General features: G+C 38.3%; 1 protein-coding gene across 1 annotated transcript in view; it reads left to right on the top strand.

The window, feature by feature from the left end:
- The window catches only part of RORB (RAR related orphan receptor B), a 47,125-nt gene that overhangs the window by 12,595 nt on the left and 12,331 nt on the right, over positions 1–22,199 (top strand). The window contains exons 3-4 of the mRNA XM_018085838.1: positions 3,927–4,068; positions 7,085–7,486. Coding sequence (XP_017941327.1) covers positions 3,927–4,068; positions 7,085–7,486 — 544 coding nt within the window. The remainder of the gene's footprint in view (positions 1–3,926; positions 4,069–7,084; positions 7,487–22,199) is intronic.

Below are 22,199 nucleotides of genomic sequence, written 5' to 3'. Positions count from 1 at the left end.
CTTACAGTATGAGCAGGATCCTTTGTCTTCTCCTGCATAGGCTTCAGTGCAGGGCAATTGCTGGGAGTTGGAGATTTAGAAAAAAAAGGGTGGGGATGCATAAAACTGTTCCATGCTGCTTAGTCATATTAACATATTATCTCAGGCACTAGATCAAACACCACAAATCAGACCACAAGCCAAGAGAAAAAAGGCTTCAATTTTTGACTTTAAAAATACTCTGTGATTTTGTTATCTGAGGGATTAAATTATTATTCATGGAAAACCAGAATTCCATACTACATGTTAGTATTTCAGTTTTGATTGTAAATATGAAATTGCAAAGATAGAGAGGCAGCATCTCTGATTGCTTCTATGTGGAAGCACACAAACTGGGCCACTTGAAAATGAGAACCTACTTGTAGAGTGAAATCTCAAGTCTGTACTTACTTAATGCTTAACAAAATTTTAGAACATCTGAAAAATCTGAAAATTTGGGTGCACCCATTTGCAAAAGACATATTTTAATGCCAACACATTGAGAAGCAATAAACTAGTAAAGTTCAGATTTCTTTCAGGAACATTAACACTTGTAAGGAGAACAATTTGCAGTGTGTCACTGTCTTATTGTGACACTAGACTAGAAATAAGCATCTTCTTATTATGATAACATGAAACAGGATTAAACTAATTGATCTGATACTACAAAGCTGGCACAAAAGCTACAGAAGAAAATTGTTTCAAGCAGAAAAGGAATATCTCTCAGCACTCAGTGCCCACAGAACAGTTAGGGGTATAGTCTTCTGTAGAAGTAATTAGGGTTAATGTTGGCCCTTGTGTGTGCCTCAAGAGGAGATGATACAAGTCAGCTCTGTGAGTAGAATGCTTACTGAGATAAAGAGCTTCTCTTCCACTTATGACAGTTTTAACCCTATTGGTTTTGTGCCAGTTTTGCAGTATCAGATCAATTAGTCTAATCTTGTTTTGTGAGCCTGTGTGAAAAAAAGATGTCAGTTTTCAGATTGGTTCCACTGGGAGCCATCTCAGACTGTCAGAGCTCCCTGTTAAGGTAAGCACTGTTTCAGGAAGTGCAGCTCTGCTCTTCATTTAAATGCTCAGCATTTAAAAAACCATTCAGCCCACGTACTAGTAACTGGTCATTTCTGGCTCCTTTTGTCTGAACATGTTAGAAATCTGAAATAATTAAGAATGGAGGTCTTATGTGGAAGAAATAGGCTAGAATCACTCCAGAAGCATGCACACACATTGAGCCAGGCACCCCATAGATGCAGCATTTCAGGACACGGCATCCAAGAACTACACTGCCAGTGGCGGTGCTACAAATTTCAAGGAACAGGAAATCCTTAAACTCCGTGTCCCTACATTAGCTATGGTGCTGCAGATCCATATTATAAGTGCTTAAGGATCATCGTAAATATTACTGTTGTTCTGTGTACATGCCTGCATATGCTGAATAACCTGCTGGACCCGGTGAGGAAAATTGCATCTGTGCCAATATCCTACTGAAATGGTAAAACCTGAAGATAAGTTTCTGTCCCATCTGTTTCTGTGGCTTCTTCTTTGCTGAGAAGCCTTTTACCCTCTCTTCTGCCTATCCCCCAGAGCAAAGTACTTGCTACCCTTCTTTTGTCATGATTTAGAAAGCAGTTCACATGGCCATTTCCTTTCCCAGACTGACTGTGGGTGGTGGATGAAGTGATTTGTTCATGATGCAGAAAGACTTGTTGTCAGTGTTGGGAACATTGGGAAATCTGTCTTTAACTCTTTAGCTCCTCAGTAATGAGCTGCCTCTTTTTTCATGCAAAATGAAATTATTCTAAGTAAATATAGCCAATGCTATATAAAGATTCCATGAAAATGAAATGAAAGGATTATCTCTACTTTATAAGAGAACATTTAGATCTTATACTGGAGAAAAAGAGCACAAAATTCTCCTCAGAAAAATGAATTATCTGCTGTAAATTAGTTTTATTATGTAACCCTTGATACATAATGTGGTCCTTTTATCCTGAGAGGGGCAAAGAAGAAACAAACAGATTCTTATGAGATGAGATCAACATAAATGGGAACAAAAAGCACTGCAGAATAAGGCACAGTCAATGCTAAATGGTTGTGAGGGGTTTTATAACATCATTTATTTAATTTGTTCTCTCAAATCCATATTGACATAGATGCTGCTAAAGTCTAAATGGTTGAAGCAGAATACCCTTCCCAAGTCAAAACCAAAATTGTCTGTAAAGTTCAACAAAGAGAGTAAAAATATCTGCTATTAGCATCCATTTAGCCTTAAATTAAATGCACCTCCACAATTTCAGGAAAGTTTTGGTCAGCCAAGACCAGAGAAGTTGCCACCAGAATTTTTCTGAGTTCCTCTAGAGGACATCCATGTTCTCAAAAGTGCAAATAATAAAATTTAATTACATTTTACATGTACTATAATCACTGATAAAACAAGCTCGGGCCAGTTCAAGTGAACCTCCGTATGCTTGACTTCAAGAACTAGTGCTGCCAGTGTCCTTGGTGGAACACAATTGTTGTTGTTGTTACTGACACCCTACAACACACTCATTTGGTTCGCCAGGACTTGAATGAGAATTCTGATATAACCGTTAGCAAGTGAATTAAGCCCTGACCTCTCTGCTCTCAGTCCATTGCTCGGTATTACCATCCGTCAGTCTGTACAGAGATACAGAGTCTGTTTTTTTCTGGTAAACGAAGTCAGCAGTTGCTTTCTGGCTCCATTCAGTGGTGTTTGCAAACCAGCCCAGAAAGATACAACCACTTTGGTATCACTTCCGATGTCTGGTGTAACTCCGGTAATGATATTACTGCTCTTTTACTCCTCATAGTCTCCTGCAGTGGCTAAGCTGTCCTTCAGCTTTCCCACCACACATCCTGCAACTGTTTGCATCTAAAGGTGTCAAGCTTATCAAGGAACTTCTCTTTGTTTTTTTCTCTCCGGACGTAACAGCTCCTCCTGACCTTTATTTTTTTATTATTTCTTTATTTTTAAATAGATTTATTTATTTTTGTTTATCCTCACTCCCTGGTTTCATTCCTCTTGTCACCACTGCTATTTCATGTCCATTCTACCATAACAGTGCCTTTCAGCACAGCTTGTGGCACACCTCCTAGCAGCTAGGAGCTCGTAAGGACTTCGGTATATATGCTTTCCCTCTAGCCCTCAGGTCTCTAGCCAAATAACTCACAACTAGCCAGAAAAAACCTTCTAGGAGATAGAATACACATTTTTTTCAAAGATAAAATGGATAATGCTGTATTCTATTGAAATGGAAAATGTCGTTACTTTCTCATGATAGTATCTAAAGGTGTTACTTTCTCCTTTGTGTGTTGTCTTTACTTGATACAGTCATTATATCCTAGTGCTTTTGTGAAGCTTGAATTTGAATTACTTTTCATTCTTGAAGGGTATAGCCCCTCCAGATTAGATCAACACTTACCAGGTTAAACTGAAGAGCAGACTTCAGCTTCTAATGCTGTTTGTACCCAGTGACAGTTATTACCAGTTTCTTCATTAAAGGAAGAAAATAGTCAAAACAAGTACATTTAATTCATCTCTTTACAAATGCTGACAAGCTTTTCCTCTATTAGGAGCAAGTGTTAGATAATACATGATCAATATTGCACAATAAAAATGCATTCTGTAACATTATTGTTTGAGTTTTAACGAAGTAGAATTACGTTCTTTACAGAATGAGCAAAATTCTCCTTACAAGTAAATGTTATTTAATTTCACTGTGCAAGGCCACCATACCTGCAAAGCCACAGCATGAGTAGCATTGCACTAAATAAATTTATTGTAGCCATTTGCATGGTTCTGTGTGTGTGTGTGTGTATGTGTGTGTCTGTGGGTGTATGTGTGCGCACACTCACATATATGCTCATGATCTCTCCTTGCACCCAAGGGATTCTTTAGGAGGAGTCAGCAGAACAATGCATCCTACTCCTGCCCAAGACAGAGAAACTGTTTAATTGACAGAACCAACAGAAATCGTTGCCAACACTGCCGACTGCAGAAATGCCTTGCCCTGGGAATGTCTCGAGATGGTAAGGAGTAAAATTTGTGCTTCATACCTAAGCCCTTTGAAACTCTTCTTCACTTCTGACTTATTTAAATTCCCTGTAGATTTCTGCAAAAAGAGAGAGGAGAAGCTTCTTGCTTTGTAGTGCATGCACTGTGAGATGATCTTTTCCATTTTGTTAACAAAAGAGGCTAATTTCATGGAAAGGGTGGGGAAATCACAAAATGGAGAGCAGTATTAGTTTGAAACAGAAGGAATCAGAAGCAAAATATGTGATTTTGGTCAAAAGCACAAAGCACAGAGAGGTCAACTCTGGAGAGGTGGGTTTATATTAAGCATTATATTAAACATTAACATTTATTTTGACATTAAATATTGTTGTGTGAAAGCATACCTTTCCTTGAGATTTCTAAGGATCTGTGCCAGTAACTAGGCAGTTAAACAGAAATTTACACCTTGATATCATTAGAGCTTTCTGTTTGTTTTATTCAGAGCACTTAACCAAATATTTTGGAGTGGAAAAAAAAACAACCTTTCTTTTACCTGCACACTGCCTCCTATCCCTGTCTGGGTCTATAAAGGAAACATTTCCTAATTAGACGCTGAAAATGGACCCTTTGCCAGAGGACAGCTCAACAGTGTATCCCATCTCAGGATCCTATGGTCCTCGAAGAGCTCTGGTCCACCTTCCAAACTGTGGTGTGATGAGCCAAGATTGCATCTGAGAATGTGCATCACAACAAAGCTGCAGGTAGTGGGAGGCTTTGGCAAGACTGCCCACAATTTACTTCCCCCAGCCGCCACTTCTCATGCAGGGGGTTTCCAGTTTACAGGCATGTTTTAAATAGTCAGAAAATATAAGAAGAAAATGTTCTCTTTTTTTGAAGGCAAGTTATAATACTTTCATTTGCCTGGAAGCAGTTTTCTATCTTAAAAAGTTTACACAAAATATGTATTTTGAAATTACCAGTCATTGATGGAGAAATTATCTAAAGAGCTATTTCTTTAGATGGTACACAGATTATAAACTTGTTTTAAATTTGGACCATAGTAGGTCTTCTTTTACCACAATGTATTTCAAGTCTCACTGAAATGACTTGCTCTCCAGTCTCACAAATCTGGGAGGAGCCATGCAGTCTGGCCTTTAATCCATTAATTCTTTTTGGTCCTAGCATCCAATTTACTTGACACCTTAACTCCTAATTCTTCACAGTAATTAAAGTAGTAACATTTCAGTAATTTACCAGCACATGACTTCCTCCTAGAAGTATTATCTTCCAGTGATTTAAGGTATCACAAGGGCATTTTAGTGTGACAGACAGCACTGTCTTCCCAAGAGTAATCTGGGGATCACTGCATACAGACAAAGCGAGGGATTCGTCCAAAAGCTTCGCTTTATTCTCTCGTAGTTTATGTAAGAATGTTTAAAACTAACAGTATTAATAGTTCTTGCAAATTTAAAATAGGGTGTATGAATTTTTTAACAGAAAAACTGAATGTGATTTTAACCTCTCAGACATGTAATAGATTCATTTTTATCGTGCAAAGGCAGGATGCTAATTGACAGCAGCTGGAGAATCCAATTAATGAATATATAATCAGGATAAACAGTGGGTATTTGTTTTTATTACCGAGGCCCTAAATTTGAAGAAAATACAGAATTGCATTATTCAAAATACAGTCACTGTACATGTCCATAAGGATATGCAATGCACCACGGACCGATTGCAGGAGCAGGCTGAGTTCATGTGAGGAAGCTTGCAGCCTCAGTGAAGGACTGCAGGTAAACTGAAGATGGCAATAAGAAGCAATTTTACACCCTCTTGGTGTAACAAAAAAGTGAAAAGAAAGGGAAAAGGCTGCCATCTTCTTGTTCTGTCACTTTATTTTCATATTATGCTTTTCTTTTTCCTGATTGAAGAATTTCACATTTATCCATGTGTCGGCTCAAACTCCTCTTGAGAGCTAAAAGAGAGTCCTGTGCTATTAGCCATCCTGTGCTAGTAAATGTGGGGATTCTGAATTGATCCCATTTTGAGATGGACTGGAAATACATAGTGTGAAAATACACCTCATAATAAGTAGAAATGTGTGGGTTTGGAGCAATGTCCTTTTACCTGTGTTCTGACTAATTCTGCTGAATGTGTCCCTTATTTGTTTTAGAGCACAATGAACAACTACCTCTGCTCTAAGATCCCAAGATCTAGCCCAGTAGAATATCAGAATTTATAGAGACATGGTGTGGTGGAGAGTGAGTGGAAAGATAGTCAGCTATGATCTACTGTATATGCAGGTTGTGTCTTTACTCCTTCTGTTCCGTAGCAGTCAGCCTGTCATTTTTGAAAATTTCAATCTCAGTGTAATGAACCCTGTTTCTGGGGAAAGTGGTTTGTCCTCTGATGTTTTCCTCCCTTTCTCATCAGAAGGAGTACATGATTTGTGCACTGACATTATGTAAATTGATTGTGTAAATCCCTAAGATTTCCTCTGTGGAAAAGATAACATTCTGTTATTTTGTTATTTTCCTCTAAGTTCTAACTCTAACCTGTAAGATTATTCTTTTTAAAGTGTGAAGATAACACCCCATTCCAAGGATGTGATAATAAGTCTTTAAGGCTCGTTTTCATACAGAGTACTAATCTTAGTAGTGTACTGTTTAAAGGTTTGTGAAAAGTTAGTAAATCACATAGGATATGAATCTACATACTGTAAATTCATACAGCTCTAGGTTGTTGTTCGGTGAACACAAAGATATAAAAGGATGCATAGCCTTTTTAACATTCTCAGTGGGATGTAAGTTGCTTGACTGAGGGCCTCCTGTCAAATAAGAGTCGTCAGTTTGTAAGTTCAAGCACTTAATACTGTTTCCTTTATGAGACGCATATGGTGTAAAGCTTTGCATCCTTTCTCATTTCCACAGAAAAAGATGTTTCCACGGCAAAATTAACCCTGAAAGTAAATATAAAAGTGAGGGGGTTGAGGGCAATCAAGAAAAACTTGTGCTTTGCTTTTCAGCTGTGAAATCGTGCTTTGCTTTTCAGCTGTGAAATTTGGAAGAATGTCCAAAAAGCAGAGGGATAGCTTGTACGCTGAAGTGCAGAAGCACCAGCAGCGACTACAGGAACAGCGGCAGCAGCAAAGTGGTGAGGCAGAAGCCCTCGCCAGGGTTTACAGCAACGGCATCAGCAACGGCTTGAACAACCTGAATAACGAAACTGGCAGCACCTACTCAAATGGGCATGTCATCGATCTGCCGAAGTCTGAGGGTTATTATAATGTGGATTCTGCCCAGCCCTCCCCAGACCAGTCTGGATTAGACATGACTGGAATCAAACAGATAAAGCAGGAACCTCTCTATGACCTCACCTCTGTACCAAACTTGTTTACCTACAGCTCTTTCAACAACGGGCAATTAGCACCAGGGATATCCATGAGTGAAATAGGTAAGAAAAATTCCTGTTCCTGTAGTGCAATATGTACATATAAGCTAAGCTCCAGTGCTGTCTTTATTGAAATGTTATATAACCATTCCATACACGGGTACACAATAATTACATGTTCACATGTGCATGTATGTGCAAACACATACAGAGAGTAAAGCAAAGAAAATCAGTCTGGCACTAATTGACATAATATTAAGACAGCTCTGTCTTTACCAAAATCTGCAGTTTCTTAAACCCAGTACTTCATGTTCTGTTTATGAAATAGAAGCATCAAAGCAGGTGACGAATCAATCATAACCAAGTGATAATTAGGAGTGGGGAGCTTGTTTCAAATGAGCTCATTACTAGCAGGGTTAAGTGATCTCTTCAGCCAACCATCTGTATTCTTGTCAACACCCAGAATCCCCATGGCAGCTAATTCTGGGATATTTACTGTGAAAAATACCAGCTTACTACTTCTAGTGCATGGATGTCAATGCAGACCACGTTCACTGAATTTGTGAAGTGCACAGACTCTGAATGTAGTTGCTTGGATATTCCTGCTCTGCCTGAACGCCTTGGAGAACCTGTCTCTTGATTTCATCTTTGAAAAGTGGCAAAGAGACCTCTCTGTGAGATGAGACTGTTTGAAAGAAAACAGCTAACCGTGATTCTTCTCTAAGGAGGATTTCTGTTCATCTAATGCTTCTAGCTGTACTTCTCCAAAGCCATTGGAGAAATTGCTTCTATTATAAAGAAATAACATGAAAGAAGATTGGCATCCTAATTAGGTACCACAACAAGTGAAATATGCTGCATCAGTTGTGGTTGAGAATATAATCAAAGGGTAACAATTTGTTAATGGAATTTAATTAAAAAGAAAGAAGAAGAAGAAGAAAAAAATCATATTCAAGAGCACTCTTAACAACCTAATTATTTTCACATCATAAAATCCCTCTGTAGTTTTGGCCTGACCTTGCTGCCTCATGGATGTACACCTACGTCTGTAAATTTATGTGTGTACTCAGACCTACTGAGAACCCTGGAGATGTGGCCTCCACTCAATATAGATTGCAATAATGATGTATACAGTAGTTACTGTCTGATAAAAAAATGAAGTTGCAGTTAGAATCTGTAGTATGTTTTCTGCCCATGCATGCTCATGTGCAGAAGGATATATAACACATTGTGTGCTTTAGTTGCAAATTGTGCACAAGAAAGTTATGTTTTTCTGCCACTCTGTTTATTAGGACATGTTTTATTATCACATTTGGCCTAGGACTGTCCAGTGAAGTCCTACACCGATAGCATAGAATTATCGAGGAATGTCTGCACCAACTTCCCTCTCAGCTTTTGTGGTTGTATGAATATTACTTACATGTGGCTTGTGCACACCTCAGTCCTGCAACAGAGGATCACAGTACTGCAAACCAGCTGAGAGGCAATTTAAACCATCCTTAAGAGCTGTTTCTCTTCATCCCCCATACCAAAGGGAAATGTTTCCAGAGACTCAGAGGAGGTCTAGAAATGTGACAGTTCTGATAGTCCATGGATTATGGTTTGTACTCAGTTGCAGAAATGAGCCCAAATGGAGAATATATCCTTAGTGGCTAAGGGATCCCACTGAAGGCAATGAGTTCTTTTCACTTATGAAGCTTTAGAGAATCATTTAAATTTTATCTCTTGCTAGTTCTCTTAGAAATAACTTACCACTCTTAAATTTTCACCAGTTTTTTTGCTCTTCGAGCCCTAAAACAACTCCACATTTTCCAGTCTTTCATCTTGTGTGTTACCTAACCAGTGCTCACCTTCTCAAGCACATAAAGCAGGAGATAGGAAAGAGCCTGTCTCTGAGCTGACAGCAAAATTCAGATGCTCTGGGATTTATCTCTTTTCCTTTTGAAATTGAAACTGGGGCTCCTAAATTGCTAGGATTTTACCCATGTACTGCTGCCTGTCATTTGTGGCACCTACAGCAGACGGATAAGTGTGACAGTGAGAGGTACTGTAGTATAACAAATCAACTGACACAACTGAAAAAACAGAAGAGGTATACCATAAAATACTGGGATTAGTGCACAGGCAAGTGATATTTTCAGTGCTTAAAAACAAACAAAAAGTGCCTCAATGCTACAGCGGATTGTTGGACCATCTGTAAAACTGAGTCTTGCAGTCAAAGCAGGAAAACTTTAAGCACTGGGATGCATTGATTTGATATTATAGTGTTCTTAAATTTCACTGCAGAGTTGTATCTTACTCCAGTAAGATTTGGAATAAACTCAACTCATTCTAAATAGAAGTTACACCTTAACTGTTAGAAGAAATCATAGAGAATATATAGGAGGCATAAAAGCTATACTACATTGATTCTTGTGCCTGATAGAAGTTTCTTTGTACCATCATGCCTTGTGATACACTAAAACACTGAATACCCCAGATCTTGTTGGTTTTTTTTCTGCACTGATTATTTTCTGATTAATTTCCAGTCTTAGTTTTCTTCTGGTCTTTAAGTTCTTCAAATACATATATATATATATATATATTTAAGCACAACCTCACTTGTCACTTGCCTGATCTTGAGTGCAACCATCCTAATTTTTCCCTCATAAATGAATGTGTGGGATTCCTTTCATCCTTGAGCTTCTAAAAGTTGCTGCAAGCTCTCCAAGGGACAGACTTCTTCACAGGCAGCCCAGAGCAAAAGTAGTCTTTGCAGCTTCTGCATCTCATGTCAAGCAATATCCTGTTCAATTACTCCTTTGGTGTTAATGCTTAGCTTGTTTCAAACTCACTTCTCTCCAGTTTTTATTAAGATATAATAGACTGCACATTTCCAAGTTTGAATCTCATTTTCTCTTTCTTATTTTTCTAACCTTTTCAATCCTATTACATTATGTCTCAGTCTTCACTGATGCTTTGTGACTTCTTTCCATTTAGAATTATCTCTTCATTTAATTAGCATGCTATGAACCTTCTCTTTCAGATTATTATGAAAATGTTAAATGCTTGTAAAACAAGTCCTAACAATGGTCCCTGCTGACTAAAAACTTGCTGTAATTGCATATATTACTTTAGTATTTATATTTTGCTTGCTATCCAACAGTAAGTTCTCTGAAAAATCCAAGTAACAAGTCTTCCTTTCCCTGTCAGTTTGATTCAGTTATAAAAATAATATTTTCTAAGATACTCTATAATGTAATTTGCACATCACTTGCATTCTTTTCTTCACATGTTAATTTTCTAGTTCCACCAAAAAGTAATCTAAATGGTTAGAGCTACTTTGATCTTTAACAGTTCTATGCTTTAATTTGAATGTGAAAGTGTTCTTTTTCCCAAATGTACATTCATCTACAGAAGACTTTGTAGTGGAAATGGAAATTGTTCAACTTAACAGTTTTGAAATTCAAAATTTTTTGCACAGCAACTGTTTCAACACATAGTATTAGAATGGAACAGCAAGAAAAATATAGCATATCTTGCACTACATGCTTACTAGTATCTCTATATACTGTGCTAGCAAGTGGGATTTCTGTAGGAGTAAGACGTGCTGACAAGTTGAAGTTATATAGAGCTCTGTCACACATATTTAGTACTCTTATATCCCTTCAAATGATTTAAATAGTCCTGGGTACAACTGCACATTGTCTGATCAGTGTAAGAAGCAGGATAGGAAATGTCTCCTATGAAAAGAATGTTAAGTGTAACAAAAAATTATTTTCAGACAGAGACACAAATTTCTCATGTCAGAGCTTATGATGGAGAAATGTTGTATAAAATCAGGTAGTTTTCCATTTCCTATTAGAAAAAGAAACTCAAAGCATAAAGAAATCAGTCCAAAGCTCATAAATAAACATACAGGATCAGAGCCTCAGCTTGGCATCACCTGCATTTCCAGGTCAGCTCCTTTTTCTTAAAAGAGAAGTATTTTTGTCCTTAACTCAAGGCATTTTTTTGGAGACTTTGGAGTTGGGTGTACAGAACACAAAGTAGGTCAGATGCAGTGACCAGATGAGTTGAGCAGGTTCTTTCTCTGCTTGTCCTGCTGTCCATGGGTGGCATGATCCAGGTGTGTTCCATCAGGCAGTGACACTGCCAGCAAGGGAGACACCCATGTCCTAAGGGTGCGTGCTGCCAGGAACCTCACAGCACAGTCCTGTTTCTCCCTGACCACTGTGGCATCTGCACATCTGGGAAGGCAGAAATTTCTCATATTGTAGGGACTTCAGTCCGGGAGATGAAATCTTCTTGTTGTATCAAAAGCAAGAATTTGATCAGTTGCAGAATGGCTTTCTCCTCACACAATTCACAGAGGTCAGCTGGTACCAGGAAATTCTAAAGTGAGAAGGGAGCTCCAGTTCCTGATAGCAATGCTTGCTCCCAAGCGTGATTTTAAATTAGCAGGTATAAAAGACTTATTTTTAGACTTGATGAAATAAAGACCATCTTGTTTAAATATATGTGCATAATATTATCTATCAGTGAGCTGAACATTGCATTTTCCTCACTAAAGATGTGGCTCCAATCTTGATCTGTAAAAGGTATTGGAAGGGCTTCCCTGCCCTAACTGCAGTTGAGATTACAAGCCTATGATTTCTTAGAGACAAGATAAAACTATTAGCAAACACTGTTGTGGAGAAAATAAATTGGGTAAGGCTTTACTCCAAGTCAAATTGAAGAATGCCTTATTGCTGTGTATATTTAGGTAGTCAGTAAGGAACCACTAGAACATAAAGGAGGTCACATAGCCCAGCCTCTATAATCACAGAAAAATGGGTTTACATAGATTTACATGATGTTTCTTCGACATCAGGGCTATTTGAAGGTACCCAAGAGAGCTTACATTTCTACCAAAATTAAATTAAGGTTTGTAGGCTTGGGTTTGATCTTCCCTTTTCTCAGCCCCTCTGACCCTGCTCGGCTCTGTACGTCTTAGGGTGAGCAGTAACTCACTAGGACAGACACCTAATATGAATTGGAGGAGGCACCACCTGCCCTACACCATAACACACAGCTCTTTTGTCACTGACATTTGACTGGAAAATGACAATAAAGGAAAACCTTAAAAATTTATTAAAGACTGGCTCAGGATAGTTATGTAGAAGACAAGCTGTCTTGAAAACTGCAAATGACACTGTGCATATGTAATTTATCTTAATTTAGCTGGGTGAATACATTCATCTCAGGACCACAGTGAACAACTTTATATTGTGTAAAGTTATTTAATTTCCATTGCTGCAATATCATACAAGCAGGAGCTTAGGATTTAGTTATTTCACTGTCTCAACTTGAAGGGAGATCTTCACCTGTAAACATTCTCAACTCCTCTGCTGAGGATTGGTTTGAAAGTCAGTTCAAAGATTTCAGCAGAAATCTTCCCATTAACTTTAAAAGAATTTAGTTTGTTCCTCCATGCCTATACTGCTCATGAATTTCCACAACACTGTATGTTGCATATGCAGTATATATATGTCAGCATCAGATTGATGTCTTAAAAAGTCTGCTGTGCTTTGTTTTTGAAAGTTGCAAAAGCACTTCTCCCATGATGAGCATTTCCTACTATTATTCTTTAACTCCCTTCTCTTTATCTCCAGGGTTTGTTCCCTGTGCCAGATCAAGTGTTAACAGATATCTTACTGAACGCTTATTAATCAGTTAGATGCTCTTTAAAGGGACACTCCAAATCACACTCAAAATGCAATGAGCTTTGTAACTAAAGTCCATACCTAAGGTGACATTAGTAGCTATGTCTTATGGTCCCTTTACAAAGCCACCACCCACCACGCAGTGAAACATGATGTTTTTGTGACTGTAGTCCTGTGTAATGTTCTTTCACCTCTTTTTCTAGGCCATAATTTAATATCTCTCCTACCAACCTGACAGTAAAAACTTGCAGGGCTGTTGTCGACACCCTGACAGCTGTACTTCAGAGGAGCAATGTTGCCACCTAGTGAGCATTTAAGATGTGGTGTGTGCATTTCCGCGCTCATGCCATCAGGGCACTGTATCTTACCATCTTTACCTATTTAAAAGTGACAATCAGAATGAATTAATATTTCCCTTCTGTACTCAGTTCATGTGACAAAACTTGGAACTTCTGCTTGTTTTACAAATTAATTAAAAATATGCATAAAATAGTATTAAAAACAACCTTATCTATAGCCTGCATTTTAAAGCATCATAATATAGTTCTTTAAAGTGAGCACATTTCTAATCCATTAAAGTAATTATATAAAATAACTCCTTTTCTGCTAAGAAAAGAATGTTTTCTTGCATGACCAAGCTTGACAAAATATGTTCATTCTCTTGAAAATAAAAAAAATCAATTAGAAATCAACCATTTGTAGCAGTCAAAATATGTAAAATTACACATCATATATTCTGTATATTACCCTATATCATGACAGTATTCTCAGAAATAACACTGTGCTGTGAATATTGTCAGATTAGAAATCACACTGAAAGATCAATGTAAATCTAACGGTATAAAGCATACTGAGACATGCTTTAGCTGCCAGTTGTAAGAATAGCCTTTTGGCTGATTCTCTGTTGTATGTTTTGGAGCAGAAATTTCAATAGCAGAAGAAATGGTAACAGGTTTTCTGCAAGAAACCCTCAAAAAAAGAAGGCTGGAGCAGGTGCCAGAGCATGGAGGGCTTGGGACATATGAAGGAAGTGTGTTGTCTTCCAGGACTGTCTCACAACCTGCAAGGAGGCAAACTGCAGATGAAAATCAAGAGGTCAAGGCAATGATGCTTTAGGAATCACTGTAGTATATGGAAATGGCATACCGTCTGCCGAAATTTCTGTGGTTTGAATTAGTGATTATATGTTGCTTTCTTCCTCATGTGAGTAAGCCCTTTACTGGTTTAGTGTCAATGCTCCCTGTCCTTAATCTTAGTGTATGGTGTTTCAGGGCAGTCAGCACTGACAATGTGCATACTTGTACTTTCTGAGAACTTAATCTGGTGTCCATAGTGTATTTCTTTGTCATTCTAAACAACATTAGTCGATCATTCCTCAAGCACAAGGAAGCCAACAGAAGTTTGGTTTTACACATTTTTTTTCTTCTCCCAGTACCCATGCAACATCCTAAGTTTGACTTCCCAAGGCTACAATTCACTTTTTCACACTGTTTGCCTTCTGTCTGGTAAATTTCATCACTCACTTCATGCTTTTCACTGCTTTCCACTTTATTCCTGAGAATAGTGTAATTCCGCTTGTTTTGCATTTTGTGATGCTGTTCCCAGCTCCATAAGTAATGATGTCTTTCTTCAGTCCATTCAATTTCATATTTTATTTCACAGAACAGCAACAATTCTTTTATACAAGAGTGAAAAAATATGAGAAAAAGTTGAAGTGAAATGCATGGGAGAGGAACATAGATGTGTGTAGTGGAAAAATTCAATACTACTCAGAAAAATGCTGAAACTGATTATCAGAACACAGATTTTACAGTGCAGTTATCTTGCACAGATGAAAGTCACATGTAAATGGGAATAGTTAAAGCAAGATATTAAGGCATGGAGTCCTGTCTTGTGTTCCTTTTTGATTTTGTGAATATTTTTTCTTTTGATCTAGTATTGCTTATGGTAACCAAATTGTTTCACTTTCTGACACTATGCGCTAACACAATTTCAATAAAACTTATTTGCCCAACTACAGGAAGATAGAATCATTGTTGAATATTTTATTATTACTTTTTAAAACGTTACTATAGATTGCTTAAAATCTTTACAAAAAGTGAATTGTAAGCCTGTAACAGTGAAACAAGCACTAAAAGATATGTTAAATTCTCCCAGTCTTTTGCAGATTAAGACAGGGCAAACCCTTCAAGCCCTGGTTTAAAACCATTAATATTCTAATTATTCCATGCATATTTCTAGGTTTAATAGACAACAATTTCCAGTCTAAGTAATGTTTGCTTAGTCATAAAAAATGAAACCACTTTCTTGTTTCAGAACAATCTCAATTTTAATATAAAGATCTCTTTGCATAAGCTGTGCTAGAAGAAGCTAGGAAACAGCTCATCTCAATAAATTTTTTATAATTATATGATGCCTTTAGAGTCCATGTTCCATAAGCTCAAGTTATTGCCTTGGTTAGTGCTGCCAGTTAAGTGATCTCTAATTAGTATTAAATATACATTTTTTACTAAATTGGCTGAAACCCGGGAGAAGCATTATTAAGCAGAGACCTTTTAGCATTTATGAAAATCCTCTAGGATTTAAAAGAATTCTAGGTCCATTCTCTGGGTTCCTTAAGATAAAGACTTCTTTCAGTTGTACTGGTATTTCTAGTAATTTATTAGAGCTTTTTAGAAAGGCAAATGAAACACTGATTTACTTTGAAGGAGAAAGAGGAAACAGACAATTCACACACATAACATTTACTCAGTGGTCAGTCTCTTCATGACAGTAACCACTGAATAACTTGAACACAGGGAAGGGTTATTCATTAACTAATTCTAGCACTCCTAGTCTCATATGAGTGTTTTTGTGTTTCATACCATCTTCTTAGGCTGCATATTTTATAATGCTACAAATTTATTAAACAAATAGGGCTTATGAAACTTGCTAGTCTGTTTATAATAATTTTTGAAAGGGAAATACTCTGTGCATGATAAAGTTGAGAATGCCGAGGAGAGATGAAAAATGTAATGAGTTTTTACAACCACTTTTAAGACAAAATGTTCCTATTCTTCTGTGGAAAAGAAAAAAGTTCAGACTTTTTAGCCAGTTAATTTGAAAAATTGGGACCTATTATTCGTTTTTGAAAGCAAACTCAAGACATACTTTTACTTTATTCCCTGTGTCGCTGCCTCTACGACTGTCAAAGAATTTCTTAATATAATCTGTGCAATGAAACCAGGTTTTAAAATTTTTAATTTTGCAGTCTTAATACCCTTGAGTCAGGGTGCAGAATAGTGTAGATCCAATGCTATTTTGGCAGTTTTTTGGGTCATAGAACGGAGATTTTATTTAGAATACTTGGCTGGAGTTTTGATAGTTGTACAAATTGATATGCATGCTTACAGCAGCCAGCCAAAACTGTGATGTTATTGCAGCATTAATTCAAAGTAGATCCCTACGAGAGCTCAATTTAGGGTATAAGCTGAGATGAGCTCTTAGCTACCCAACTGGATCCTAAGGGTAAGTGGCAAATTAAAGATTCATTATTCATTTTAATTGAAGAAGATTATCAGTGTTTTAGGAAGCACACTTCAAAGTTCTTCAGTTCCCTGTGCAAAAGAAGGGATTGCTGAGAAAAAACTGGAGTCTCTCCTGAGAAAAGAGACAAATGAAAGAACTAAGGAGCCTCTAGGAAGCAAACACTGCCAAGTACTGTTGATAATTTCTACTTAACAGGCACATTTTACAGTTGATGAATGTTGTGTGGAGTCCATGGATCGCATCCATCCCCACCAGCCTTGTACTTGACCTCAAGTTGGAGTTTTTTCTCAGTATTGTAGTTGGAGATTTCTAAATATTGCAAGGAAATGCATGGAAAAGGCAGGACTGACTTATCAGCTGACAATAGACCCCTGTGGGTCTGTGCTATGCTGATTTTGGTTGTTACTATTAGGTTGCAGTGTTGAGTTTTCTCTATGTATTTTGGATTTCAGCAGTTCCTACACTGCTGATGCAATAAATGTTTGAGCAAATGTAATCTTTGGAGACTGCCTTTTGTGAGGTGACTGCTGAAATCTAAAATAAAAAATATAATGGGGGGTGAGGGGGAAGAGGAATCAAAACCAAAACATAACAAAACCAAGAACGAACAAATAAAGAGCCCAGGAGAGTAGCCAAATCTGGAAACAGAAAGGGTCATTTATTGTTCTGGAAGTGGTGAGATGTAGTCCTAAGTTCATGCAAGAGGTATATAGGGCTTTTGCAGTCTTTCTGTCTGCCCAATCCTTCTGTCAGGGCTGTCCAATGCTTCCTTAGCTACTGGCCCACTCCTATGAAAGGAAGCAGCAGTCTCAGACACTTGGGTTCCTACAGCTTTTGAAGAGGAAACTACTTAAGAGGCAAAGGAGACAGACAACCTCAGGGAAAGGCAGAAACAGCAACCAGTCCCATGTTCACCCCAAAAGGTGGTGGCTGCTGACCAATCAAACTGACCAGACCACACATTCATGGTACCTATTACCCACCCAGACACTGGAGATGAAAGGCCATTTCTTTTGCTGAAATGGCACTGTTCTCTTTATGATCCTCCTCAGCTTCCTGATATACCATTTTCAATTTTCAGCTTCTCCCGGACATCTACTGCTATGCATTAGACTTTTTTTTTTTTTTTTTTTTTTTTTTTTTTTTTTACTGCTACATCACAAAATCCCAATTAAATTATCTCCCCATTCATCCGACACCTTTCAGGTCCTCACTAGCAGTACCCCAGCTGCTGCGACAAGAAAGGCAGAACTGCCCCAGCCGTGGGGAGCAGGGGCCAGCCTGACCACTTAGGTCATGGCTCTCCAGCCATGCCAACCAACACCATCTAGGTTTCCTTGTCACCCCTAAGAACAGAGTCTCTACAACTAGAATAGTGGGCAATTGTAGAAAGCCAGACAAGTATATACAGGACAGGAATGAGGTTCAACAAGACCAAGTGCTGAGTCTTGCACTTTGACCACAACCCCCTGCAGCACTACAGGCTATGGACAGAAGGCTGAACATGTGCCAACGTGTGCCCAGGTGGCCAAGGCAGCCAATGGCATCCTGGCCTGGATCAGGAACAGTGTGGCCAGCAGGACTAGGGAAGTGATTCTTCCTCTGTACTCGGCTCTTGTGAGGCCACACCTCAAGTATCATGTCCAGTTCTGGGCCCCTCAGTTCAGGAATGATATTGAGGTGCTGGAGCAGGTCCAGAGAAGCGCAGTGAAGCTGGTGAAGGGTCTGGAGCACAAGTCCTATGAGGAGAGGCTGAGGGAGCTGGGGTTGTTTAGCCTGGAGAGGAGAAGGCTCAGAGGAGACCTTATCACTCTCTACAACTACCTGAGAGTGTAGCCAGGTGGGTATCAGTCTCTTCTCCCAAGCAACCAACAATAGAACAAGACAGTACAGTCTAAAGCTACACCAGGGGAAGTTTAGTTACACATTAGGAAGAAGTTCTTTATAGAAATATATGGGCTGCCCAGGGAGGTGGTGAAGTCATTGTCCCTGGAGGTATTTAAGAAGAGACTGGATGTGGCACTTACTACCATGGTGTAGTTGACAAGGTGGTGTTAGGTCAAAGGTTGGACTTAGTGATCTCAGAAGTCTATTACAACCTAGGTGATTCTGTGATTCTGTCGTTATTCCATGATGCGTTTTGTTTGAGCGTTTCTGATTTTTCAAGACCTCATATTGGTTACAACTACTGGCTGTTTTCTTGATTGAGTAAGTTGTTTCTGGTTTATCTCTCTGGAAGCAAATACTTTTCTTCTAGATTTTATTTTTAATGAAGCATAGCATTTGTACAAAAAGTGCCTGCTTTCTAAGAAAAATTTCAAGGTACCAATACTAAGAAATCTTCAAATTTAGAGCCAATCTACCTAATGCAAATGCTTTCATGTCCTAGTGTATGCCAGAGTTTGGACACCAGGAGCATTCTTTTCTGTGGGCCATGTTTCCCAGAAAGAGTTAATCTGCCAGGATGTGGTGTGACTTTCAGATTCCCTGTTATCATTTAATATCAAGTGATCATGATGAATGGTAGGAGATATAGCCCTAGTGTAATAAATGTAGGCAAAAGGGGAGGAGTAAAGCAGCTAATCAACATTGTTTTCATATTGTGTCAGATAAGCTTTAGAAATTCTGCAATTTACAGGCTACAGTTATTATAATGCTAGTGGTGTACTGTCATGCAGGCTCAGGAATTCTTTCCTTTGGAATTACTAATTTTCACTCAATAGTTGCAGCAGTTGGTGCCTAGAAAATAAAATGTTGCTGACTTTGATTCTCACACTTCTGTGGTCAGAATCATCTCTTTTGTTTTCCTTTTCATACAGCAAACCTTGCAAGCCTACTTTAGCTTATGTAAGATGGAAGCTGACAGCATTTCAAGGAGAAATGCTGTTCATACTGAGGTCACAAAAATGGAATTGCCTTTTGTAGTCCTTGCAGCCCATCCAAACAGGATTGCTAGTTGTGTACATGCAGTTTCCCAGTGAAAGGGAACCTTTGAAATCTCTGGTCTAAGATTTTTAAAAGCAAAATAAACTAAAAGTCAAGAGTGATATGTGAAGTAACTGTAGTAGACTCTTCCAGCCTGGAAAAGAGGTCACACATAGATGTTGATTATCAACCCAGCATGGTACCTTCACAGGCTTGAGGCCACAGCCTCTGCATCCAGGCAGTATCTCTCCTCCCACTGTGTGTAGATGTTTGCTTGCTTTCTTCAATGTCCATTTCTTTCTAGTTCCACTAAAAGAATTAATCTGTTGAAGTCAGTGGTCAGCAACTTCCAGAGCTGCTAGGTCTCACAGAAACTTATCATATTTTGGGTACAGCACAGTACCTGTGACAGGACACGTTTACATTACATGTCAGTACATTATTCCCAGTGGTTTAGGAATGTCGTTCTGCATGGGATTTTCCAAGATGTGTACTTCATTGGCAAAACAATGCTAAAATCTGGAAATGTGAGAAAAAAAAGACAGCTATGGTCTGTGAAACCCTTTGAGAGTGATGTTCTTGGCTCTGCCTGCTTTGGATCTTCTGTTGCTGGACCATCTGAGAAGTCAAGACAAGCTTATACTTCTTTTACTTTTTGAATCATGCCAGCTCTGCCACCAAGTGTATGCTGTATTTGCATAAAGCTCCTTCCAGAGACTTCAGCATGGAGTGTAAGCAAGCAGGCTCCTCTGCTGCTTGTGCTGAATGAGCTGTTCCCTCCTCCTCTCAGACCCAGTTTACCCTTTCCATCACACACTCAACATTGTGCCTGTGGCACAAGAGTTTCAAGTCTGTCTTGCACCTGATTCCTCTTTGTATGTCAACATTCAGAACTGCTACTTGCTGCGATTGCCCCAGGCCTTTGCACATCTAATTGGGTTTTAATGTCAGATCAACATAAGCACAAGTACATAAGGAAAAGATGTATAGGAGTAAACACAGAATGCCATTCTACAAAACCCTGAAGAGTTTCTGAACAATTCGTTCCTAAGGTAAATATATAAATGGTGGGAAAAGGAATGGAGTTGAGGAGCTTTGCAGTAATGGAGACCTTCTAATAAAGTATATTTTGAAGTCACTGAAATCAAAAGGTCTTGTTTTCAAATTGTTGGCATAGGTCACCTTATCTGATTCAAAATCTGTCTATGCAATAATATGAAATTATGTGAGACATTTATTGTAAGCATTTTCTCTATGCCAAGAGTGTGAATAGCTTGACAAATTGTAGCTTGTGTAACAAATTGTGAAACTAGGAGAGTTGGGCTTAGAAGCACAAGAGAGAAGAAGACCAGACAGTGGCTGCAGAGAGCAAAAATCTTTCACCCTTGAGACTGCAGAATTGTAATGCGAGTTGAAATCATGCTCCTGCGCTGTTTTTTTAGATACAAGGCCTAAATGTTCCTCTGACCATATCTCAGTTCTCTCCAGTTAAATCCTTCCAGGAACATAATTGACAAAAAAATATAGCTTGAGTTGAACTTCTGCAATGGGGTTTACAATAACTAAGGATGTTTCCAAAAAGATGATGTAGTTAAAACTGTAAATAGAACAATCTGGGGGCAAAGTTCTGAACTTTGATCTTCTAAAAAAAGGTAGGTTTTGCTTGCTTTTCTTGGTTAAAGATCCTGTAAAAAATTTGTTTAAAATCATCATCCCTTTATTCCAAGATACCCATTTATCTCTAAGATTTTTATTATGAAATGCAACAGTTCATTATCGTGGGTTAAGAGTTGCATTCAACTTTCCATAAAAGAACAGTGGGTAGGTCACTGTACTTACTAATATACGCTCTTGGTTGTCTTTGTGCCTGAGCCAATTCTTCCATCAGGAAACCTAAATATAGTGTTGACCTTTAAAGGGATACCTGTACAGATTCAATTGAGCAGGTTTTATTTTTCTATACAAATCTGCAACTCATTTATGTTTTCTTCACTGCCTTTCCACTGAGTCTCAGCATATTAACCGTGACAGTACTACAGACATGTGTCCTTTAAATAACACTCCTATAGCAGTGTTTACAGAGAGCATATACATGTTTACATTCTTTCTTCAGCTTTCCTTCTTGCTGGTATTTTTAAATTCGATCAATATTTGTCCAAAGAGACAGTCTTATTTTGGAACTGCAAGCTCCAGGTCCATAAATTCTGTGCAAACTGTTGAGGATGTGAACAAGTAAATGATGACATACTTAGTTCTTTCTACATCCCATGCTCAGGTCTGGCTAATGCATTGCCAATGTCCTTTCCCTTTTTGACAAATGTTTTCTGTGCAATGCTGATTCTGCCACAAGCGCTTCAGTTCACTTCTGTGCCTTTGCCTTTGTTCCTTTGTTTGAAAGTTGTTTGGCTTAAGTGATGTCTTCAGGCTGAAGCACTGAGGTTTCAAAGTCACAAAAAAGGAAATCATCAGTTTTCTATAACATGTTTTATCAAGACATTTCAACTTCCAGTGTTAATGAATTCATGCTGGAAGTTTTTGTGAAAATCTTTTTAAGCCACTCAAGTAGCTTAAAGGGCAAAGGTCTGCTTTAAAATACTTCTCTAAGAAGTTTACTCCTAGTTTCGGTGGGTTTCCAGGGC

This window comes from Manacus vitellinus, unplaced genomic scaffold (genome assembly GCF_001715985.3).
Source record: "Manacus vitellinus isolate BGI_N305 unplaced genomic scaffold, ASM171598v3 scaffold_9_pilon, whole genome shotgun sequence".
NCBI classification, from domain to species: Eukaryota; Metazoa; Chordata; class Aves; order Passeriformes; family Pipridae; genus Manacus; species Manacus vitellinus.
This window is presented reverse-complemented; position numbering and strand designations above follow the sequence as displayed.